The sequence below is a fragment of the Tiliqua scincoides genome, chromosome 4 (genome assembly GCF_035046505.1).
Source record: "Tiliqua scincoides isolate rTilSci1 chromosome 4, rTilSci1.hap2, whole genome shotgun sequence".
Lineage (NCBI taxonomy): Eukaryota > Metazoa > Chordata > Lepidosauria > Squamata > Scincidae > Tiliqua > Tiliqua scincoides.
In genome coordinates, this window is record NC_089824.1 from 61088984 (window position 1) to 61110508 (window position 21525).

The following is a 21525-nucleotide window of genomic DNA, read 5'->3' on the forward strand; positions in this document are numbered from 1 at the left end:
TACAGAGTAAAATTAAACTTTTGGACTTCATGGAATGGTGCGGGGGTATGGAGAAGGTAGAGCAAATCTTGGGTTAGAGTAGGGAGGTTATATGGGGGGTGTGGGGTGCTAATTGACCAAGATGTGTCAGTCATTCGCCAGTGGAGGGGCATTCCTAGGCTGTTGCTGAAGTTCACAGCAGGCGTCAGCCTGGGAAAGAGAGACTTTCTCACTGCAGAGGCAGCATAGTCAGGGTGGTGGAAGATGGGCCTAGCCTTTGCATGGTCTTGGGTTGCGCCCAAGTTCTTGCCATGGAGGGCAGGTGCTGGCCTTGGCTGTTACAGCTGAACATTACATAAAGCAAGGATTATGCATCAGTTTTCTTAATCTCTTTGAAGAATCTTTGAGTTAGTTAAAGAAGGACATAGCATCTTATTAAAATAGCAGTGTCTGAAAAAAGAAAAGGAATTGTGCATACAGCACTGAGTTTAATTTGGAAAACAGCCTATTATAAGGAAAGTGAAGTCCTGGTACAAAGAGTAAAAAAAAAAAATCATGTTTTTGCTATTTATTTTTTTGCTGTTTGGCATGTTGACTCAGAGAGAAAATCCTCAGACAATTTGTTTGTTGTGCTTGGATTATCACGGGGTCTATTAGATCATCTAAGTGAAAAAAAACTACTTTGTTATCCTGGAGCCTCTCCAGTAATTGTTTGTGCCAAAGGGGGGGGGAACGGACCTTGTTTCCTGTAACACAGAAGTCTACTACATGACTTATCGCTTCTCAGCCTTTTGGTTAAGATCAAGTGTAGTGTAGTGTGTACTGCATGACTTGTAATTCTGGGCTGTCATATTGGTAATTCAGATTTAACACCAAAGCATGATTTACTATTGCATGCCCACGCTTCAGTCTCGTGAAATCCCAGGATTTGATTCTGGTTTCCAGGTCATGTATAAACCATAATTTTCCAGTTTGGATCGACAGCTAAGTATGATTTGATTTAAAGTAAGCAATGGAGAAGGGAATTTGCTGGGGGGGGGAAGGGGAGAATGCAAGTCTGAGGGTTCTCAAAGTCTCATTCATGTAATGCCAAACTGTGATTTGATATTGCATCAGAAATGCCATATTGCAGTGGTTCCCAAACTTGGTAGCACTGGGATCCACTTTTTAAAACAACACTATCAGAACCCACCTAACTTTACAAGAAAAAAAAAATTTCACTTTACCAGCTGCTCAGGCCTCTGTTTTTATACTTTTCACTATGGGGGGGGGGACCGCCTTCTGGAGCATTTGTTGAGCCACACATATATCGAATTGGGGCCATTTTGGTGCCCTTGCGTTCCCTTTTACCTGACCTTAGGTATCAGCAAAGACACTTTTGCCTTCTCACACAGAGACACACATGTGTGGCTCAGTTTCACTTTTCATAAGCTTAATACATTTTCCCTTGTCAGCTTGTAGAGGGGGGACTTCCTTCTCAAGTGTTTTTGGTTTCTATGTTCTTTGGATCAGGACCATTCTGGTGGCATTGCATTTCTCTTGACCTGCCCTTCAAAGTGGACTGGGGCATGGTTGCACACTCAAGTAAACATGCATGTGCAGCTCAGTTTCACTTTCTTTAGGGCTCAATGCATTTTCCTTGTCGGCTATCACTTTGTCAGTTTCAGTTTCATGACCCACCAACAGTCAGGTTGCAATTCACTGATGGGTCGTGACCCACAGTTTGAGAAACACTACCTTATTGACATCATATTTTAAAATAAATATTTTGTGTTCTACATTTAGCCTTAATATTACATGTAGATAATTGCATTTCTCTGACTATGAATCCGACAGCATGGATTTACAACACTTGTAGAATCCAACAGCTAAAGAAAAAGAGACCAACTCCAATAGCATGTGAAAAATAAAATTTAATATGAAAATATGTTTCTACAGTCCAACTATTTTTAGTGAGTTGCCTTTTTCTGTGACACAAAGAGAACTTATTTAGTGGAACAGATTCCTACAGGTTGAGACTCCCTGGCAAATCTGTAGTCTCCTGATGACTGGATACTAGCAAAAAATTCAAACCTGCTTGTATTTTCATTCCTACCTGCCTTTAACTCCTAGTTCATTTATTAGTATATTCCAGTGTTTCTCAAGCAGTAGTATGGGTACCACCGGTGGTACTTGAGGTGATGTCTGGTGGAACTTGCAGGACTCCTGAATACCTGCTATCCAGCAGCAAAATCAGGAACACAATGCAACAAACAGCAGTAGGAGCCTTGGTTTGGTGAGCAGAGCTTCAAAGCATGCTTTTCATGCAAAAAAAACAAAAACAAAAAAAAGCCTTCCTATTTACCCTGAGCCTCTTATTGGCATTTGTCACATTGCATGTGTCCTCCCAACCCAGATGTAACTGGCAATGATGTCATCACCAGTTGCTTCTGTCATCACCAGGTACTCTGAATAGGTGGACCATGTGAAATGGTATGGTCGAGGACAAACCTTGAGAAACACTGGTATATTCTATGTGTTTTTTATTCTGATAAAACAGGGCTGCTCAAATCCTGGCCCGTGGGCCACTTGCAGACCGTGAAGGGTCCCCATCTGGCCCCCAGAGGGTCCCCCAACAGGCACTTGGCCCTCACTCCAGCCTGCGCTGGCCCGATGCTCAAGCTCCGTGACTTACTTTTCCTCAGTGCCACTGAGCTCAGTGGCAGTGAAAGTAATGCAAGCCCAGTGGGCGCGCAGGGTCTTTTATAGTGGGAAGGTAACACAAGACTTGCAGGTCTCATGTTACTTCCCACTATAAAAGGCCCTGCATGCACGCTGGGCCCGTCTTTCCCTGCCTGGCCCATGGGCAGGAACCTTGTAGAGCCAGTGGGGGACAATTGGAAATGGGAGAGTGCAGGAGAGAGAGATCACGAGGGAGGGAGGGAGGGAGGGCTGGCTGGCCGGTCGACCGGCCGATGGGCAGCAGCACATGCTGCCCTAGCGAGCGAGGGAGGGCGATTGGGTGGGTGGGCGGGCGGACGGGCAGGCAGGCAGGCATCCGAGCGAGCAGGCAGGCAGGCAGGCAGGCAGCAGAGCAGGCGGGTGGCCAGACAGCAGCACATGCCGCTATAGCGAGGGAGGGAGGGAGGGCGGTTGGGTGGGCAGGCAGCCAAGCAGGCAGGTGGGTGGGCAACCAGGCAGGAGCACATGCCGCCCAAGCGAAGGTGGGAGGGAGGGAAGGAAGGAAGGTGAGGGGGCAGGCGAGCAAGTGGGTGTATGTGTGTGAAAGTCTGGAAGATTCTCCCCTTTTGTGTGTGTGAATGGGATTTTGAACTGACTGGAAGATCTCTTATGAACTGGCTGGAAGATCTCTCTCCCCCCCCACCCCTTTATGTGAGTGAATGGGATTTTGAACTGGCTGGAAGATCTCTCCTCCCCCACCCCTTTATGTGTGTGAATGTGATTATGAACTAGTTTGAATTCATTCATTTTCCATCTCTAATGTATTCATTTATGTAAATGTATTCAGATTTGAAGTGTAAATTAATTCTTTTTTTTTCCAGCCCCCAACACAGAGAGATGAAGTGGCCCTCCTGTCAAAAATTTAAGCACCCCTATGATAAAAGATAGTTGTGCTCAATGTTGAACTTAGCCAATGCTTCTGTGATTTAGTTTTAATAATTAGGCATGTTTTTTGGAAGAAAAGTATATTTAGGTTTTTGACATTTTAACCAGTAATTTTCTTATTTGAAATATACTATTGTTCTGGTCTCTAAGGACCTGAGCTGTGATCAGCCTAGTAGAACAATCCTTTGGATAAGACTTTGCAGAATCAAGGACAACATGGCAGCAGAATCTAAACCTGTGTGTGATCTGGTATGAGAACAAGGTCAAGGCAGAACAAGGTACAGGGAAACTATCTGGCAGTAAAGACTATTGGATTACACTATGATTGGGAAATCAAGAGTCTGGTAATAACTTAAAAACAGATTTATTGTGTCAGAACTTTCATGGACTAGAGCCCACTTTGTCAGATGGATGAAACAGTGCTTTTATTTTTTATGTGCTGCACTATCCGTTGTACATGAATTTACAACTGCTAGTATACAGTGATTGAGACCTCTTGGGCAAACTAGCTGCTAAATGCAGATTGAGTGCTACAGTTTTGATTACATCGTGTATACATTTGGATTCTTAAACTTTAGTGGGACTGGCACATTTATCTTATATGCTCACTGTTTCTTTATTGCATAGTGACAGTCTAACTTTCCAAGCCACTAAGTCTGACCTAAAATCGAGCCTATGAAATCTCAAGCTGGAGAAATGTTGGTCTTTTAAAAGTGCTACAGAACCTTTTGTTGTGTTGCAGCCAAATACTGTGAAGGTCTACTTTCTCTTTGGACACTCTAGTGTTTGAGCCATTCAGTACTGTAGCAATTGTGTCAGTGTAGTGTTTTGTCTCAGTAGTGTTTTTTCCCTGAAAGGAAACACATGTTCATATTGTAAAACCATAAATAATCAACTGAAAACATTATTTAAAGGTTCTTGTTACATTGCTTGTTTTTGTAATATTGATTGGCTTTCATTTCTTTTGCAAGCAAAGCATATTAAAAACCCCATGAACACTTAAGAAAACGAAACATAGTGTTCCAACTGCTTTATTAACATTTGAAAACAACACAAAGGAAAGAAGGTGAGGGACAAGACCAGTGCTAAGATGTTAAGAGACGCATAATAACTTAGGTATATAGACAAAGGGTTTGAAGTAAATGCAAAGTCAAATAGTTGTCCTAGGGTGAAAGAGAAACAGATATTAGGAGGTATGCACAACAACAATCTCCTACTAACAAAATCCAACCCTCGAGCTACACCACTAGATCAGACCTGCATGCACTCGGATTATCAATTAAATATTATTATCAATTAAAAGTAAATAGAGTTTCCCCTCCAATAAAAATAGCGCATGTGGCAGGACAAAGTGCTAAAGCCCCCCTCTTCCCCTTTACAGTTCAACCCAACTCAGTCCCTTCCTGGACACATTATTTAAAAAAAACAAAACCATTACACATTTCATGGTTTTACTCTTACTCTCTCTCCACTCTTGAATTGCAAGCCTTTTGGAGGAGAAAGTACATCTTCTTTGTTGCTTCTAACAATATTTTAAAGTGGAGGGCTAGACAATTCCATTTCTAAAAGAATATAAAACAAGTGGTGAGCTTCTTGAGCTTAGCAACTCAGCAAATGGTAATCCTCCTACTGTTATGAAAAATAGTAGTGGTTCCCCCTATTCTTACTCAGTTCAAACTGAGAAATCTTTTTCCCATCTTATAGGAGTCAGTCAGCATCAATTTTGTCTCTGCAGAGGAGATAACAAAAAGTTGCGGAAACTGGAGCACGTGTACATCCCCCTGCACTGATGCAGGAGCACCAGCATGGCAGTAGCACTGCATCCTGTGGAGGAACTGTGCAGGCTGAAAGTCTCTTTGAGGTAAAGCAACATTTATCCCCTTGCCCTGGGGAAAGCCCAGCCGTGGCAATGGGTCTATTCTGACCTGCACCTGCTAAATCATTCCATGTCAGGGGATCTTGCCTGAAAAGGAGGTAGGATATGGCTCATGCCAATGCTGGGCCTGACCTGCCCCCCCTCACAATCCCATTACTGCCCTGTGACTGTATTTGTCTTAGTTGAACTTTCTTTTGGCTGCAATCTTATACATACTTATGAGGGAGTAAGCTCCACTGAATTCAGTTATTTACTTCTCATTAGACATGCATAGGACTGTGCTGTTTAGTTTCAGCCTGTTGTCGAAGTCATCCTGAATACTTATATGACTTCTGCAGTGTTAGCTATTCTTTCCAATTTTGTGTCACCTACAAATCTGATAAGGCATCCTTTTATCCCTTCAGTCTAATTAAGAAAGATGTTGAAGAGAAACAGGCTTGAGACGGAGCCCTGGGGTACTCCAACCAGTTGTGAATCCATGTAACATTTGTACAGTGGTGCCTCACATAACGAATGCCTCGCGCACCGAAAAACTCGCAGAACGAAAGCGTTTTGCGATTTTTGTTGACTCGCACAACGAATTTTTATGACCCGTGCTTCGCAAGACGAATTTTTTTTGTTTTGTTTTGGTTTGTTTTAAGGGGAGGATCTTCATGCCAGTTTATGCTCACATTCACCCTAAGGAGGGGGGGGATCTTCATGCCAGTTTATGCTCACATTCACCCTAAGGAAGGGGGAGGATCGTCATGCCGGTTTATGCTCACGTTCACCCTAAGGAAGGATGATGAGTTCTTGGGGTTTCCTCACGCAGCAGCGGGTCAGTCAGCATCCCTCCCTCCCTCTCACACACACACTTAGCTCTCTTCACCACCCCTCACTCACTCACTCACTCACAGGGCCAGGCTCCTGTGTGCCTGTCAGGGGTTGCACGTTCTTGCTCCCGCCCGTTTTTGTGCCCCCCGCAAGCCTGGAGCATCACAGCCTCTCTTTCCCCAAGCCTGGAGCATCGCAGCCTCTCTCTTCTCCCCCCCAAGCCTGGAGCATCGCAGCCTCTCTCTTCCCCCCCCCCAAGCCTGGAGCATCGCAGCCTCTCTCTTCCCCCCCCTGCAAGCCTGGAGCATCCCAGCCTCTCTCCCCCCAAGCCTGGAGCATCCCAGCCTCTCTCTTCCCCCCCCCCCCGCAAGCCTGGAGCATCGCAGCCTCTCTTTCCCCCCACCCCAAGCCTGGAGCATCACAACTTCTCTGCAACACAAACACTTTCCCCCCTCTCTCACACACATAGGCTGCCCCCTTCTCTTACGCACACAGATGCTCTGCCCCCCCACACTCACACAGCAGGGGAGGGGTGCCTTCACTCACCTCATCCAGCACCTGAACGTAAGCCCCCCCCAGCAACCTGCCATCGCAGCCTCCCCCCCCCGCAAGCCTGATCCCATTCACCCTAAGAAGGGGGGATCTTCATGCCAGTTTATGATCCCGTCCACCCTAGTAAGGGGAGGATCTTCATGTCAGTTTATGATCCCATTCACCCTAAGAAGGGGGGATCTTCATGCCAATTTATGATCCCGTCCAGCCTAGTAAGGGGAGGATCTTCATGTCAGTTTATGATCCCATTCACCCTAATAAGGGGGGATCTTCATGTCAGTTTATGATCCCGTCCACCCTAGTAAGGGGAGGATCTTCATGTCAGTTTATGATCCCATTCACCCTAAGAAGGGGGGATCTTCATGCCAATTTATGATTACGTTCACCCTAATAAGGGGGGATCGTCATGCCAGTTTATGCTCACATTCACCCTAAGGAAGGGGGGGGAAGACAGCGAAGAAAGTGATGTCAGTGATTGTGAGCAAATGAGCTTCATAAATTCTGATGATGAGTTCTTGGGGTTTCCAGAAAACTAGAGTACTCAAACCTTTAAGTCTCTCCATTTGTTAATGACAGTGATAATGGTTCTTAATGCCACTGTTGACTGCTGTTCACTTTACATGGAGTGAAAAATACGGTATGTCTTTAAAGAGCACTTAATAAACACTTTGTAAACCAAATTTGACTTTGCTCTGACTTTTTTTGCCCATAGGAACACATTAATTAAATTTCAATGCATTCCTATGGGAAAACGCGCTTCGCAAAACGAAAAACTTGCATAACGAAAGGACTCGCAGAACGAATTAATTTTATGCGAGGCACCACTGTATATGTATTTTACTAACTTGCTAATCAAGATGTTGTAGGTTATCTTGTTGAATGCTTTGCTGAAATCAAGATAAATGATATCCACTATATTTGAACCATCCATTAAGCTAACCCATTCAAAAAAAGAGATGAAGCAAATCTTATCTGACAAGATTTATTTCTGACGAATCCATATTGGCTTTTAGTTATCACTCCATTAACATCAAGATTCATACAGACTAAGGGCCAAATCCTATCTAACTTTCCAGCACTGATGCAGCTGTAATGCAGCCCTGAGGTAAGGGAACCAATTTTCCTTTACCTTGAGGAGACCTCCACGACTGGATTGGTCCCTAAGTCAGCAATTCTCAAACTTTTTAGTGCCATGGCCCACCTTGTCCTCCATGGTGGGATGTGTTGTGATGCTCTTTTAGTGCTACAATGCCTTATTGAAAGCCTTGGAGGACACTTCTGGATTGCATTGGGCCTGTGATCCACTCTGTTGGCCTCTGTGGGCCTCAGAATGGTGTGCAGAGGTGACTGGGAGCAACTTCTGGTCAAGTTGGAACTTGCATCCACAAACCAGAAGTCACTTCCACGAGCCATTCTGCGACCCCCAGAGCCCAACAGAGTGGGTCACGGGCCTGGTGTGACCTAGAAGTGGCCTCTGGGGCCTCCAGTAAGGCATTGAGACACTACGAAGAGTGTTATGTTGGACCCAGCCGCATGTTTGGGAAACACTGGATTAAGTGTTATATAATTTTTTCTAATATCTTTTCTGGTATTAAAGGCAGACTGATGTGCCAGTAATTCCCTGGGTCCTCCTTTTTCCCCTTTTATGAAGATTGGGACAATCTTAACCATCTCCAGTTCTGAGGCACTTTCCTGTCTTCCAGAATTTCCCAAAGGTAATTGACAGAAGTTCTGATAATACATCAGCAAGTTGCAAATTACTCAAGGATGCACTTTGTGTGGTCCAAATTACTTGAATTCATTTTGGCCTCAGGTAGTTTTTAATCAACTCTCAGTCATTCTTAATCTGCAGACTTGTCCTGCACCCATTAGTACAAGAGTGCTGTACTACTCTTGTGGGGGTCGCACATGTTTTTCTCCCTCAGCCAATGATCCAGCATAAATGTTTGCACAGTCCTCCTTTTGGGAAAAGACAGGAATAGGATATGAGCAGTTGCGCCTTCTTTTTGTCACCAGATAACAATTAAACATCCATATTAAGCAGTGATCCTACTATTTTGTACTTCTTTCGCTTCCTTAAAAAACACCCCTTTTTGTTTGGATGCTCTTTGAACCCTTGGTCAACCTCAGTTTATATTACTAATACTATTTACTATACTGCTTTTCAACAAAAGTTCACAAAGCGGTTTACAGAGAAAAATCAAATAACTAATGGCTCCCTGTCCCAAAAGGGCTCACAATCTAAAAGATGCAAAACACCAGCAGACAGTCACTAGAAAAGACACTGCTGGGGTGAGGAGGGCCAGTTACTCTCCCCCTGCTAAATAAAAGCTGAGATTTAGCATTCTAGCCTGTTTGTCTATATCTGTGTTTGGTGAACTCTGTTATAGTCCATTTCCTATACTTGTCCTTTTTATCTTCAGTTCATCACTAAGCTTTTTCCACAGCCATACTGGCATTTTGAGGTACACCCCCCCTTTTTTCTCTCTTCAGAATTGTTTTCAGTTGCTTAGTGGAGCTAGTCTCTCAACAGATATCCAGGTAGTTGAAGTCCCCCATTACTACTGACATGTGTTTCTTTGTAACATCTGTAAGTTGTTCAGGAAAATATCTCTCACAACTTTCCCTTGCCCTTTCGGTCTGTAGGAGATTCCAATCACAATGTTGTTTGTATTTCTTCTTCCGTTAACTTTTACGCAGATGATCTCAACAGGACTACCCTTCTTTTGGATTTCTGCACTTGTATACATAGTTTTTGGCATACATTGCTACCTCCTCCCCTTCTATCACGTCTGTTATTTTTGAACAAATGATCGCCTTCCATTCCTACAGTTCAGTTATGAGAGTAATTCCACCAGGTTTTGGTTATACTTAATCAAGTTGGGTTTATCTAATTTATTTCCCATATTCCATGCATTTATTTACACGCGCGCGCGCACACACACACACACACACACACAGAGTGTAAACCCTGGAAATTATGATAGAATGTTGCTCTTGTTTTAGTTTGGGAATTTCTGGGCACCTCCAAATAAACTTGATCCCTAAAGTCCCCATCTAGAAGATTTTTACCTGTAAATTAAACTTTAGGCTTATGTCTTCAGCCCCCACAGCATTCAATTAAAAGCCCTCTTCAATCTCTTGGTCACATTCACAATGCTTTTGCTAAAAACAGTGTTCCCAGTACTTGTGAAGTGCAGCCCATCTCTTTCAGCAATTCTTCATCCAAGAATACCACCTGGACCCCAAGATCTTTAACCTTTGAAGTTCCAACTTCAAGTCCTATCCAACTTCCCAGCACTGGTGCAGTTGCAATGCAGCCCTGAAGTAAGGGAACAAATATCCCCATACCTTCAGTAGGCCTCTGTGACTACCTCCACCCAACTGCAAGATGCAGTGCACGCCCCATTGACATGGCTGCACCAGCCCTGGAAAATTGGATAGGATTGGGCCCAGTGTCATTCATTCTCGCATGAATGAGCAGGAAAGGAAAATGATCTTTGGGCTTGACCAGGTTTAGCAGTCTCTCTGTCATATCTTTGGTCTTTGCACCAGGAAGACATCATACCTTACAAGCAATCATATTGGATTGGCACACACCCTGCTTCCACATTTCTTAGCAGGGAATCCCCAACCACCATCACTTTTCTCTTTCAGCCCATGTAGGGTTGAGAATCTTCCCAGCTGCCTAGTGCAATTAGCTGTCAGTGCCTTCCATCAGGATCTTCAGAGGCACTGGTATCTGAAAGATCCCTGAAGTGATTGCATAGGTCCAGCAGTTCAGAATATCTTCTAATTTTTCTACTCATGACATGCACTCACTTCCTTTTAAATTCCTCTCCTGCACAGGTCTTGTCTTCCTTACAGTCTCCTTTTCAAGGCTGCCTTCCCCTTCCCTTTGTACTTGTGCCAGTTAATGAGCTGGTGCAAGTCTGAGGATATCCATTGGTGAGAGAAAGCTTATAGATTATAGAGGAGTAAGGGGAAATAATTCCCTTCCCTAGTCTCCCAATCCGCCTCCTCCCTGCTGGGTACGATGCATGCCTTTTTGGTGGAAGGAGGGGTAGGATCAGTGGGAGGAAGGGTAGGATTGGGCAATAAATTAAGTATATTGCAGTTGTCTACCTATGAGGGCCATGGCATCCTTTGCCTCACACATATTATTAGACAGCACAGATTTGTTGGCTTTGGATGTGGTTTTGCTTAGAACCATCTGGAAACTTTTTTCATGCTGGGAGGGTGTGTTATAAGTTTGAGGATCTTGTAACTCAAGCAGGATTTATTTCTAAAGAACTTATTAGTTTAAAGAACAGTTGGCATCCCCCAATAGTTCAGTACCTTTAGATTAGAATATTTGTTACTTAGGATTTAAGAGTTTGTCTGCTTAGGCTGCAATCCTATATGCATATGAAGTATAGTCCCATTGAATGTAACAAAACATACTTCTGAGTAAATATGTATGGATTGTACTGTTAGCTTACTAAATTTGAAATCCTATTAGCCCAAAAAGAGGAGGCAAATTGTATTTTGTCACAAATTTGGCAGTTGATGTCCTTAGAAAATGGCAGTTGATGTCCTTAGAAAATGATTTGGCAGTTGATGTCCTTAGAAAATGGGGTAGACACTTGTGAAAGGCTTTGGGCTATAAATAAAAGAATAATTAAGGACTTGTGAACACAGGTACATGAGGATTCTACTGACTTGGCTTATTTGATGGAACCACCATTCAAAATATTTGGTAGATGTTATTTGGTACTCCAGAGACTTAATAGAATGTTGAAGTATGTCTAACTGACAGCACAACTGTAGGTGTGTTTACCAAGAAGTAAGTTCCATTGTGCTTAGTGGGACCGACTCTCAGGAAAGTGAGCATAGAACTGCAACCTAAATGTTGAAAATGTGGAATTGGTGATGCAGGTATGATACATGTGTGGTGTACCTGTCGTAAAATTCAAGTCTGGAAAATTGTTTGAGTCCCTAATTTTTCTATTAGAGGGCAAACTTTTAATCTTGTTGTATTAATAATTTCTGTTTGGTTATATTCCAGAGAATTTGGCTAGAGATTTGAAATTGTTAATTAATCATTTGATTGCTGCAGGGATTGTTTGGGCAAGAAATTGGAAGACTGCTGTATTTCCAAATAAAAAAGTACTTGTGACTTACCCCAAGGAGGCCTCTATCTGGCAGCATGCAAGTGAGTGGTACTACCCAGGCAGAGGATCGGTCTCCCCATTATTCATAAATGATGGGCTGGATGAACAGTTTGCAAATATCATCAGATTATTCAGAGTGGTGAAAACCCAAATAGCCTTCAGAGTGTTCCAGCAAAATCTCTTCAAACTGACTCATGGAGCAACAAAATGGCACCCTAGATTCAATGTGAAGTGAATGCATATTGGGGAGTGAGGAATCCAAACTTCACATATACACTAATGGGGTCAGAATTAGCAGTGATTGATCAAAAAAGAGGTATCAGGGCAAGAATAGCTCAATGTCTGAATTGTCTGAATGTGGTAGCAATGAATAAGGCAACTTCCATACTGGGGAGGACTCGGAAAGGGAATGAAAATAAAATACAGGTTGAGTCTCATTATTCACAAGGGTTCCGTTCCAAAAACTCAGGTGGATGGTAAAAAACGCACTATAGCAAATCAATTTAAAAAACAAAAGGCGCAATCCTAACCCCTTATGTCAGTATAAAACCCTTATGTCAGTATAAAAAATCAGTGTATAACAAGCCTGACCTGTAAAACAAGTATCATAAAGGCAGTCTAGTAATACAATACCTCTAATAACATTGCTTTCTTTAGTACTGATTTTTTACAACACTCTGTTTGGTAAGCTACTCTAACCAGTGGGAGCAGTGCATTCTGGGCCTATCAGCTCCTATTTCCCGCCTATTAGATTAATGGTCTACGGTATAGCATGGTTTTGTGTAGCGGTAAATTTTTTGGAAAAGCTACTCTATAGCTTTATAGTGTAACACATTTTGGAATACTGTGTACAGTTCTGGTCAACCCATTTCAAAAAGGCATCGAAGAGCTGGAAAAGGTGATGAAAAGAGGGACCAAAATGATCAAGAGACTGGAGTACCTTCTCTATGATGAAAGGAAAAAATGTTTGAGACTTTTTAATACAAAAAAATACTTCTTCACATAGCACATTATGAACTTGTGGAATACAGTGTAACCAGGTCCAGTGATAGCCATTGATTTAGACAGCTTTATAGGGAACAAGTTAATAGTAGTGAATCTTATCAATGGCAGTTTGCCTTGATATCAAAATTGAGCTTCCAGATTCAGGTAGTATGCTTCTGAATACTAGTTGCTGGGATGTAAGCAGTGGTGGGTGGCTGTTCCCTTCATATCCAGCTTGTGGGGTTGCCAGGAGCATCTGGCTCACCACTTTGAGAAGCAAGATTCTGACCTAAATTAACCACTAGGCTGATCCAACAAGGCATTTCTTGTGTTCTGGCAGGGAATTTGCCTGGCAGGGAATTTGCATGGCAATAGGCAAATTTCTTGACTCCATTATACCACGTGAGACACTAAGTTCTCATATTTGTAGTTTAGTAAGCACAGATATATGCAGTGCGAACAAGAAAAACTGAAGTGTTATGGTAATTGCAACCAGCAACTGTTGCTTGCTGGTTAGAGAATAGAGAATATCATGCAAAATAATAAATATTATGGTCAGAATATTTATAGAGTGACACCAGAGCTGTACAATTCATATTTGGCTATGTGTCTGGTTAATGATGTTTGAGCATTAATAAATCTGTAAAAGGTATGGTTCCCAATGTACTTTTAAAATGCAAATGTTTGTACATTCACATAAAAAAAAATCGGAATTGTACAGGGAAATTTACAGTGTAATCCTGACTGGTCCTTGGGCCAGCTTAAGGCATGTTTGCACCTCCTCGTGAGTTGGCTACCCAGTTGGTGCGCAGAGGCTGACTTAAGCCTCCGCACTGACGGAGGCTCCGAGCCTTGCATCGACCAAGCTCGGCCAACGCAAGGATCTGGGGTGGGTGGGGGGAGGCTAGAGGGAGGCATTCTGGGGAGGGTGAGCGCTGGGCGGCCCTGTGGGTGGGCAGGGAGCAGGAGGCAGGGCTCGGAGCTAGCAGTTATGCTGGATCCCAACCCCTGTTCCCGAGGAGCACATAGTGGCTTCAAGCCACTCCACTCGCCTCGGACTTGTGCCAGCTCAGGAGGTGGTGCAAATCCGAGGAGACCCATTGGGACCAGGGTGGCTTACCCGGAGGTAAGGGGAAAAGTTTCCCCTTACCTCTGGCTGAGCCACTTTGGGCACTTATCCCGTGCTGGATACAGCACAAGCCTCCTGGTTTGCCTGTTCCAGTGCAAGGTAGGATTGTGCCCTTAGTCTCGCTCTTTAAAGGGAGGACTTGTACCTCAGTGGTAGAGAGCATGCATAAAGTCCCACTTTCAATTCTTGGCATCTCTAGGAAAGGCTGGGAAACACCACAGCCTTGAAGATCCACTGTCAAAAAGCATAGTCCGTACTGTACAAGATGGAGCCATAGACCATATTGTACTGTACTACTAAGACAGCTTCTTACATTTGTGTATTGTCACATCACCCAAAATGTGTGTTACTATATACCAGATTCATCACTGACTGTATTTTTGGTACCATAAAATCCCCTTCGTTTGCACTGAAAGTTTTGGGAATATTTAGGGTTAAGAGGAAGAGAGAGAATTCTACCATTCACAAGATGCAGATAGTTGATCTTCATGTTGCAGTCATAGTTCTGAGAATATTGAGAAAAGTAGCATTAGTTTCTATGAAATATGCTTGCTTTTTGGCTGTATTGACATGTACAAGTTTAGGACTAGGAGCAGCTGAAAGATAAGTGTTACATACCAGTTTATCGGTTTGGACAATGTTTTGATGTACGGTAAGTCTTGAAAATATTTTTCATTAAGCTTCAGGTTGTATAGTACATCTGCACTTTAAGACCTCAGGGTTTGTCTGTGCACTGTGACTTAGTTCACCTGCAGCGCAATCCTAACTTGTGCTGGAAAAAGGCAGGCCAGCGGGCCTGTGCTGTATCCAGTGCAAGTTTCAGGTGTTTAGTGGCTCAGCCCAGGGCAAGAGGAATCACTTCCCCTTACCCTGGGGAGAGCCACTGCAGCCCAATGGGATTACTCGAATCTGCGCTACCCCTGGAGATAGCGCAAATCCAAGCAACCCGGGGTTTGCCCAGGCTACCCAGGAACGGGGTTAGAATCCGGCATAACAGCTGGATCCTGGCCCTGCCTCCTACCTGCCAACCCCTGGGGCCACCCGTCCCTTGACCTGCAACGGCTCCTCTCTGCCTCCTCCCCACACTCTCCTGCACTGGTCGAGCTCAGCTGGCACAAACTCACCGTCCTTGCAGACTGCGACGGCACAGTTTGGCCGGCGCTGGCCTAACTGTCACCAGGGTAGCACGATAATGCTTTACGGCACTGTTGCAACACCCCTGGGCCAGTGCAAGGGACTTGCACTGTCCTAACTGCACTGTCGTAGAGCTCAAGGACGGTGGGTTTTGCCAGCTGAGCTCAACTGGCGCAAGGGGGTGTGGGGAGGGTGGGGAGGAGGCGGGGAGAAAGCATTGTGGGGCAGGAGGGTGGGTGGCCCCAGGGGCTGGCAGGCGGGGGGCAGACTTGCGCTGGCCTTACTACCAGTTAGTATTGTGCCCTCATGCCTGGTTATTGATGCCTTCACTATCAACTACTATGCTGCACCCCACGCCCAAAATAACAAAGATGGATTTAGCTCATTATCTGGGTTAAAAAAAATGAAAATAATTTGTAAATAATCCTGATTGTCCCAGATGTTCCTCTGTGTATTCCAGCCTCTAACACCATTTATCTAATATGAATAAGGACTGGAAAATCTACTGAAGCATGAGAGTGTAAACTCCTGTAGTGTTCTACTCCTATGTTCCTATCAGGATTCTCTTTGGAGTCCTTGGGGCTGAAAATGTGAAAGTGATTTCGCTGAGTTTGTTGTTTGCAGTGTGTGCATTAGAATGTGGGGGCTCTGGATCAAAATGGAATCCATATACTAAATTCATATCTTTTAAGTAGGCATATCCAAGATTCCCTGCAGTCCGGAATAGATTTATGAAATCCATCCGATCAGTGAGCTTCTCTTGTTTCCACTCCCCTATTAGTTCTCCTATGTAAGGATTTATTGTAAAAATACCTAGGGAATTAACACAGCCCATAGAATTCAGTTCACTTCCCCCCCCTTCCTCCCCCTCTGTCTTCACTTCTGCAGTGTTTGTAGTTTGACTGCTTCCTGGTCTTGCAGAAAGAGGCAGTGCTGAGTTAGAAAGACAAAAATAGACAGAGAAATATAGGGATTGTAAGTGTGTGTGCCTCTGTATGTGTGTGTGTTTTGTGTGTGTGGCGCGCGCGCGTGGTGGTGGTGAGAGGAAGGCAGCATTAGGTTGGTTTCCAGGAGGAGCCTTCTCTTTTTTCACTGTGTTAGGCGTTTTGTATGGATTTTTGTTCTGTTTAAAAACACTTACCTCTTCCGGAAGCTCTTTGCATCTCTTTGGGGGAGGAAAAAGCCAACTGTGATCAGAAAACGACCAGAGACCATTTTATTTGAACAACTGGTGGGGAAGAAAGAGGAGCGATACCATCACAGGGATATAAATATCATCTATTTAAATTTTTTTTGTGGATAGAACTGTACATACACAGTGCAATCTGACATCCACCCTAAGTGACAGCAATGGGGTGTTTGGGCAACAGCAAAACGGAGGATCAGCGTATTGATGAGAAAGCACAGCGAGAAGCCAACAAAAAAATAGAGAAGCAGTTGCAGAAAGAGCGACTAGCTTATAAAGCCACACACCGTTTGCTTCTGCTTGGTAAGGAAGAACAGCTTTTTGGTGGGGGAGGGATATGAGGGTGCAGTGGTGCAGTTCAGTTTCCCATGGCAGGCATATCATACAGAAGCTGTGCTAGTTGTGTTCAAGAGGCTATTCGATGGAAGGAATGCAGAACTGTTTTATAAAGCAGTATATATAAAATGCACAGATTGACCAAGTATGTGTTTCCAAAAACCACAGTCAGGTACGTGTTTGGGAGAGGAGAGATGCTTTCAACCTGTCCCCCCCCCCCCACTGCCCAATGTATACATCATGCATTTTTCTTCTCTATTTTCAGGGGCTGGTGAGTCAGGAAAAAGCACTATTGTCAAGCAAATGAAGATCTTGCATGTAAATGGATTTAATTCAGAGTAAGAATTATTGTTACTTGGGGGGAGGAGCTTGTTTTTTTAAAAGCAACACACATTTAAAACACATAAACCCGAATTACAGAATTGGTATTTCTCAGCCTTTATATGAAGTTCATTGGTGATTTACCTCCATTATCCGACATAGCACGGAAATTACTGTTGATGTTTATTAAGAGAAGCATGAATTCGTATTTTTCCCCTTCCTTATCTGGTCCTCTTACTGTATTTTACATTGTTGCTGCTGCAGTACTCAGTAGGCCCTTGTGTAGCAGCAACATGGCGACTATTTCTTTTAACAGCTATATAATAACTAAATATTATTTATGTATGTGAGATTAAAGATCTATATTAAATGTTCCTGTTTTTTAAATTGATAAAAACAAAACTAATTTAACAGGAATGTAATTTATTACAAAGTATTTTTGTACTTTATTTTCCTTTGTATTTAATATAAGCAGTGTAATAATTCTAGCTATTTGTCATTAGATATGTTAGAGAACATCTGGAATTTAAATTCCCTTTGCTGTACAATTGAGCAGATTACTTATAATCCCACTTCCCCTCAAGCCTTATATAGTCATTTGACATGTATCATGTGACAGAAATATAAAACAAAATACTTTAATTAAACTCATGTACTACAGTGTTTCATCATGAAATGGATTATGAATGCGAGAGATTAAAACTTGTTCTTTAATTAGGTTTTAAAAGCAGATGAGCACTTATTATAAACAACTAAGATAAATTGATTTGTGGCTTTGTTGTTTGTGTTAATACAGAGAAAAGAAACAGAAAATTCTGGATATTCGGAAAAATGTAAAAGATGCGATTGTGGTAAGAATACATTTTTATTCTTAAATTGTGTATAGTTAGCAATTGCACATGAAGACAAAATCCTATTTTTCTGATAAGGCTGGATTATCTTTTAGTGATCTTGTGTTTGTGATTTATCCATATTATATCCTGCTATATTCTGTTCTTGTGTTTTTCTTGTTCTAGACTATAGTTTCAGCAATGAGCACTTTAATACCTCCGGTTCCATTGGCCAACCAAGAAAACCAATTCCGAGCGGACTATATCAAGAGTATAGCCCCGCTTTCTGATTTTGACTACACCCAGGTAAGATTCAAAAGTCTCCTTTTCTTCTACTTCACAATTAAATATAGAGAATGACGTATTTATCATTTTAAAAGCTTATGCCTAGAGGTGTTTGTTTCCAGGGAGTAAAATAGGATTACAGCCCAAGTTTTACTGAACACATTGGGCTGAGTAAAATAAATAACACAATTTTCAAATACCTCAATACCTTGTATTGAGTTGAATTGTCACTGAATTATTCTTTGACTTTGTCCAGTATTTCTTTTTATAGTGTTGCTTTTCCATTCTTAAATATGTTTAAAGGGAATATCATATAATAAAAACAGACAGAAATGATGTGGAATTTAAGTGTTGTGGAGATTAACAGATTTTGTGGTAGCTTTTTATAAGCTTTATTTGGTGCAGCATATTGATGAAAATCCATATATGTGTAGGCAATATGTGCAAATAGAGATAGCATAGTATGTGCAGTTTGGAGAGAACCTATCCATTTTCTCCATGCTTGATTTTCCATAGTGACAAGTTTAGATATTGTTGGAGACTCATCCTTTTAAAATTAAAATACTATATTTTAAAGTTTACGGCTTATGAATATCAGCAAAATTCTCTTTTCTTGTTTGTGCACATTGTTATGTTCTCCTGAGAATGGTTAGAAGAGGAAATACCAATGGGGTTATTATAGTAGTTACTCATTTGTAGCCTATCTAAAAAATACTTTATGAGGTTAGTTTTCTAACCATTGAGTTTTGTATTGGGTTATTTTGATATCATGTTAAACGTTAAGTTTTACTTCGAGAGCACTAAATTGGGTAATGAGAAATTTATTCCTATAAAAAATGTTATGATCATGGCAAATGAGAATCTGTCAGGCCTCGAATTGATAGTAAACAGAGCAATAATTTTTATATGAATAAATATGAAAGTGCAAAATGTATTGCTCTGTTTAACATCATTGTGAGGGCTGAAAGATTTTTGATGTATGTATGTTGTTATGATGTTTTCTTTACCTGTCTTCCATTTTATTGATTTAAAATCAAGCATCTTTGGATTACTCCTTACAAGAGTAGAAAGGATTCAAGAGAAAATGATTATTTTACTAATTATTCCAATACTCTGGCAAACTTTTCATTTCGAAAATTAAAGTTGTATTTTGTTTTTTTAAGAAATCTAACTTTTTGCGTAGTTGAAACTTTGCATCAAATACAATTATTCAGAAAGCTGTGTGTGAACAATATCCCTACATAAAGCTTGATTGCACTCTGTTTAAAGACATTATTAAAAGTAATGAACTTCTTGAAATGGGATCTGATGTTGAATTACAGGGTTTCTAGGTTAAATAAAGCATTTATTTTGAAAAAGTAAATGTTAATAGCTGCTTCTTAACATTTAGCCACATTCCATTGGAAACTAGAGCAAAAAGTCCTCTTCACAATTTTTTACTTGGTAAAATCATCGCATAGAGATTTTACTACATCATTCTTGCACAATAAAGCATTTTTGTGAAATTACTCCATGCAGAAATCTCAAATGTTATCATATCCAAAAATAAAAAATATAATTCAGGCCAAAGGATGGAATATTCTTACATATGGTCCTGACTGTTAAATGGCATCATGAATTTCAGTAAATAAATACAGACCCTTTTTCACTGAGGAAGCAAGGTTCACACTTTCTCTACATGTTTAAAAAATACTTTTGCTGGGGTTTTTGTGATATGTCTTGAACATAGACACTTGTTCTTTTCTGGAAGCAGGCCACGCTAGGATATCAAAGCTGATCCTTCAGTTTTGTTTTTCAGAGCTAGATTTTGCCTTGCTTTGAAAAGGCTTGATATGGCCTGTTCCTTTAAAAACAATGATCTATGATAGTTCTATATCGATTTGATGTGAAATAAATGTGCTAAAGGTAGCTGTACAGATGAAATCATGTTTGTTTAAAAAAGCAAGTAAGTGTTTGGGCTGGTGTTCTGTTGCATTACGTGTGTGTAAGTCAGCTCTTACTTTGGAGTCAGCTCTCTTAGTTGTAACTCTGCATGCAGTTGGCAGTATTGGTTTTCCTAAGTGAAGCTAGTGCTTTTGTTATTGATTGAAAGGTCTGTCTTGAGCACCAAACCTAACAGCAGTGGCAGAATCCAAAGAAAATTATTTCAGCTAAGTTTCTGAGATATTAGGGGTTGGAAATATTTTCCCTAATAGCATTTTGCTATGCCTCATTGACAAACCATTTCTGAAAATGAAGGAAGTTTCAAAAGTAGTTTGTAACAATTGCATATGCAGAGAAATAAGTCAAAATCACACCATGCACATGAAAGCCCTTTACTTCATGTCAATTAGTCCTTGAGATCCTGGCCAATATATATTTGATATGGGCATGGTACTAATTGACTTTTTGAGAAGAAACTCTAAAATTTCTAATGAATGAAAATGTGTTTCTTGTGGTATCGTATATTGTTTGTATAAAAAAATAACAGTAAATACTCAAATTTATAACATGATATGTAGGACATTCCATTCTGTCTTCTGTATAATTTGCATTTAGTGATAGTTGATAATTGAACTGAGTTCAGTGGAATTTCCTCCCAGGTAAGTATGCATAGGATTGCAGCTTTAGTGATCCAAAATGTCTGTTAACACTAAATAACTCTTGTGTAGTATTGACATGAAAGTCTGCTGCGATTCAAGTGAGATAAAATAAATATTTTTCTCTTTCTGAACAAAACCCTCATAGAAGTTTTTAGCTAGTCTGCATTGTAACTGGCAGTTATGACATAGGTTTTGGGCACAACCCATTTGCACTCCAGAGGCAGCACTCATACAGCATGGGTTCCAATAGGATTCTATAGAACTCTCGTTTTCCACCATGTATGGACAAGCAACTTGCATGATACGGAGAGGGAGGTTTGAATGGAAGTATGGGAGGCATCTCCTAGTATTCAGTTGTGCTACTCGCATATAATGCTCATGTGTGCATACAGAGGAGGGAGAAATAGGCCTCTACTTAGTCTTTTGGAATCATGTGTGCAGATTGTGCCTGTGTAAATTTTTCTTCTGATGGATTAATATGCTCACCTGGAATTTTTTTTTTTTAGAAGTATACCACATTGGAGCCAGTGGAATTTACTTCTGATTAAGAGCCCAATCCTGAACTCAGCCCTCAGGCTTTCCGCCGGAGCGCACTGTCGCAAATGTGCATTAAGGGACTTCTGCGAGGCTTGTGCAGCCCAGCGCTGGCCAGTGCCAGGCGAACGCCTGTCCTCCGCTGCTCAGTGGTCTCACGGACTGCCAAGCAGCGGTGCGGGGATGAGGCATTCCGGGGAGGGGAGAGGTGTGGGGAGGGCGGAG

At 41.8% G+C, this 21525-nt stretch overlaps 1 protein-coding gene across 3 annotated transcripts in view; it reads left to right on the top strand.

Annotated features, from left to right (window-relative positions):
- GNAL (G protein subunit alpha L) overlaps positions 1–21525 on the top strand; it is a 166181-nt gene that overhangs the window by 35401 nt on the left and 109255 nt on the right. For 2 of the 3 annotated variants that reach the window (XM_066626568.1, XM_066626571.1), the window contains exons 2-4: positions 17014–17086; positions 17866–17920; positions 18086–18205. In XM_066626568.1, coding sequence (XP_066482665.1) covers positions 17014–17086; positions 17866–17920; positions 18086–18205 — 248 coding nt within the window. Of the gene's footprint in view, positions 1–16311; positions 16716–17013; positions 17087–17865; positions 17921–18085; positions 18206–21525 lie in introns of those variants that run through there. The other variant, XM_066626570.1, reaches the window with a different exon arrangement.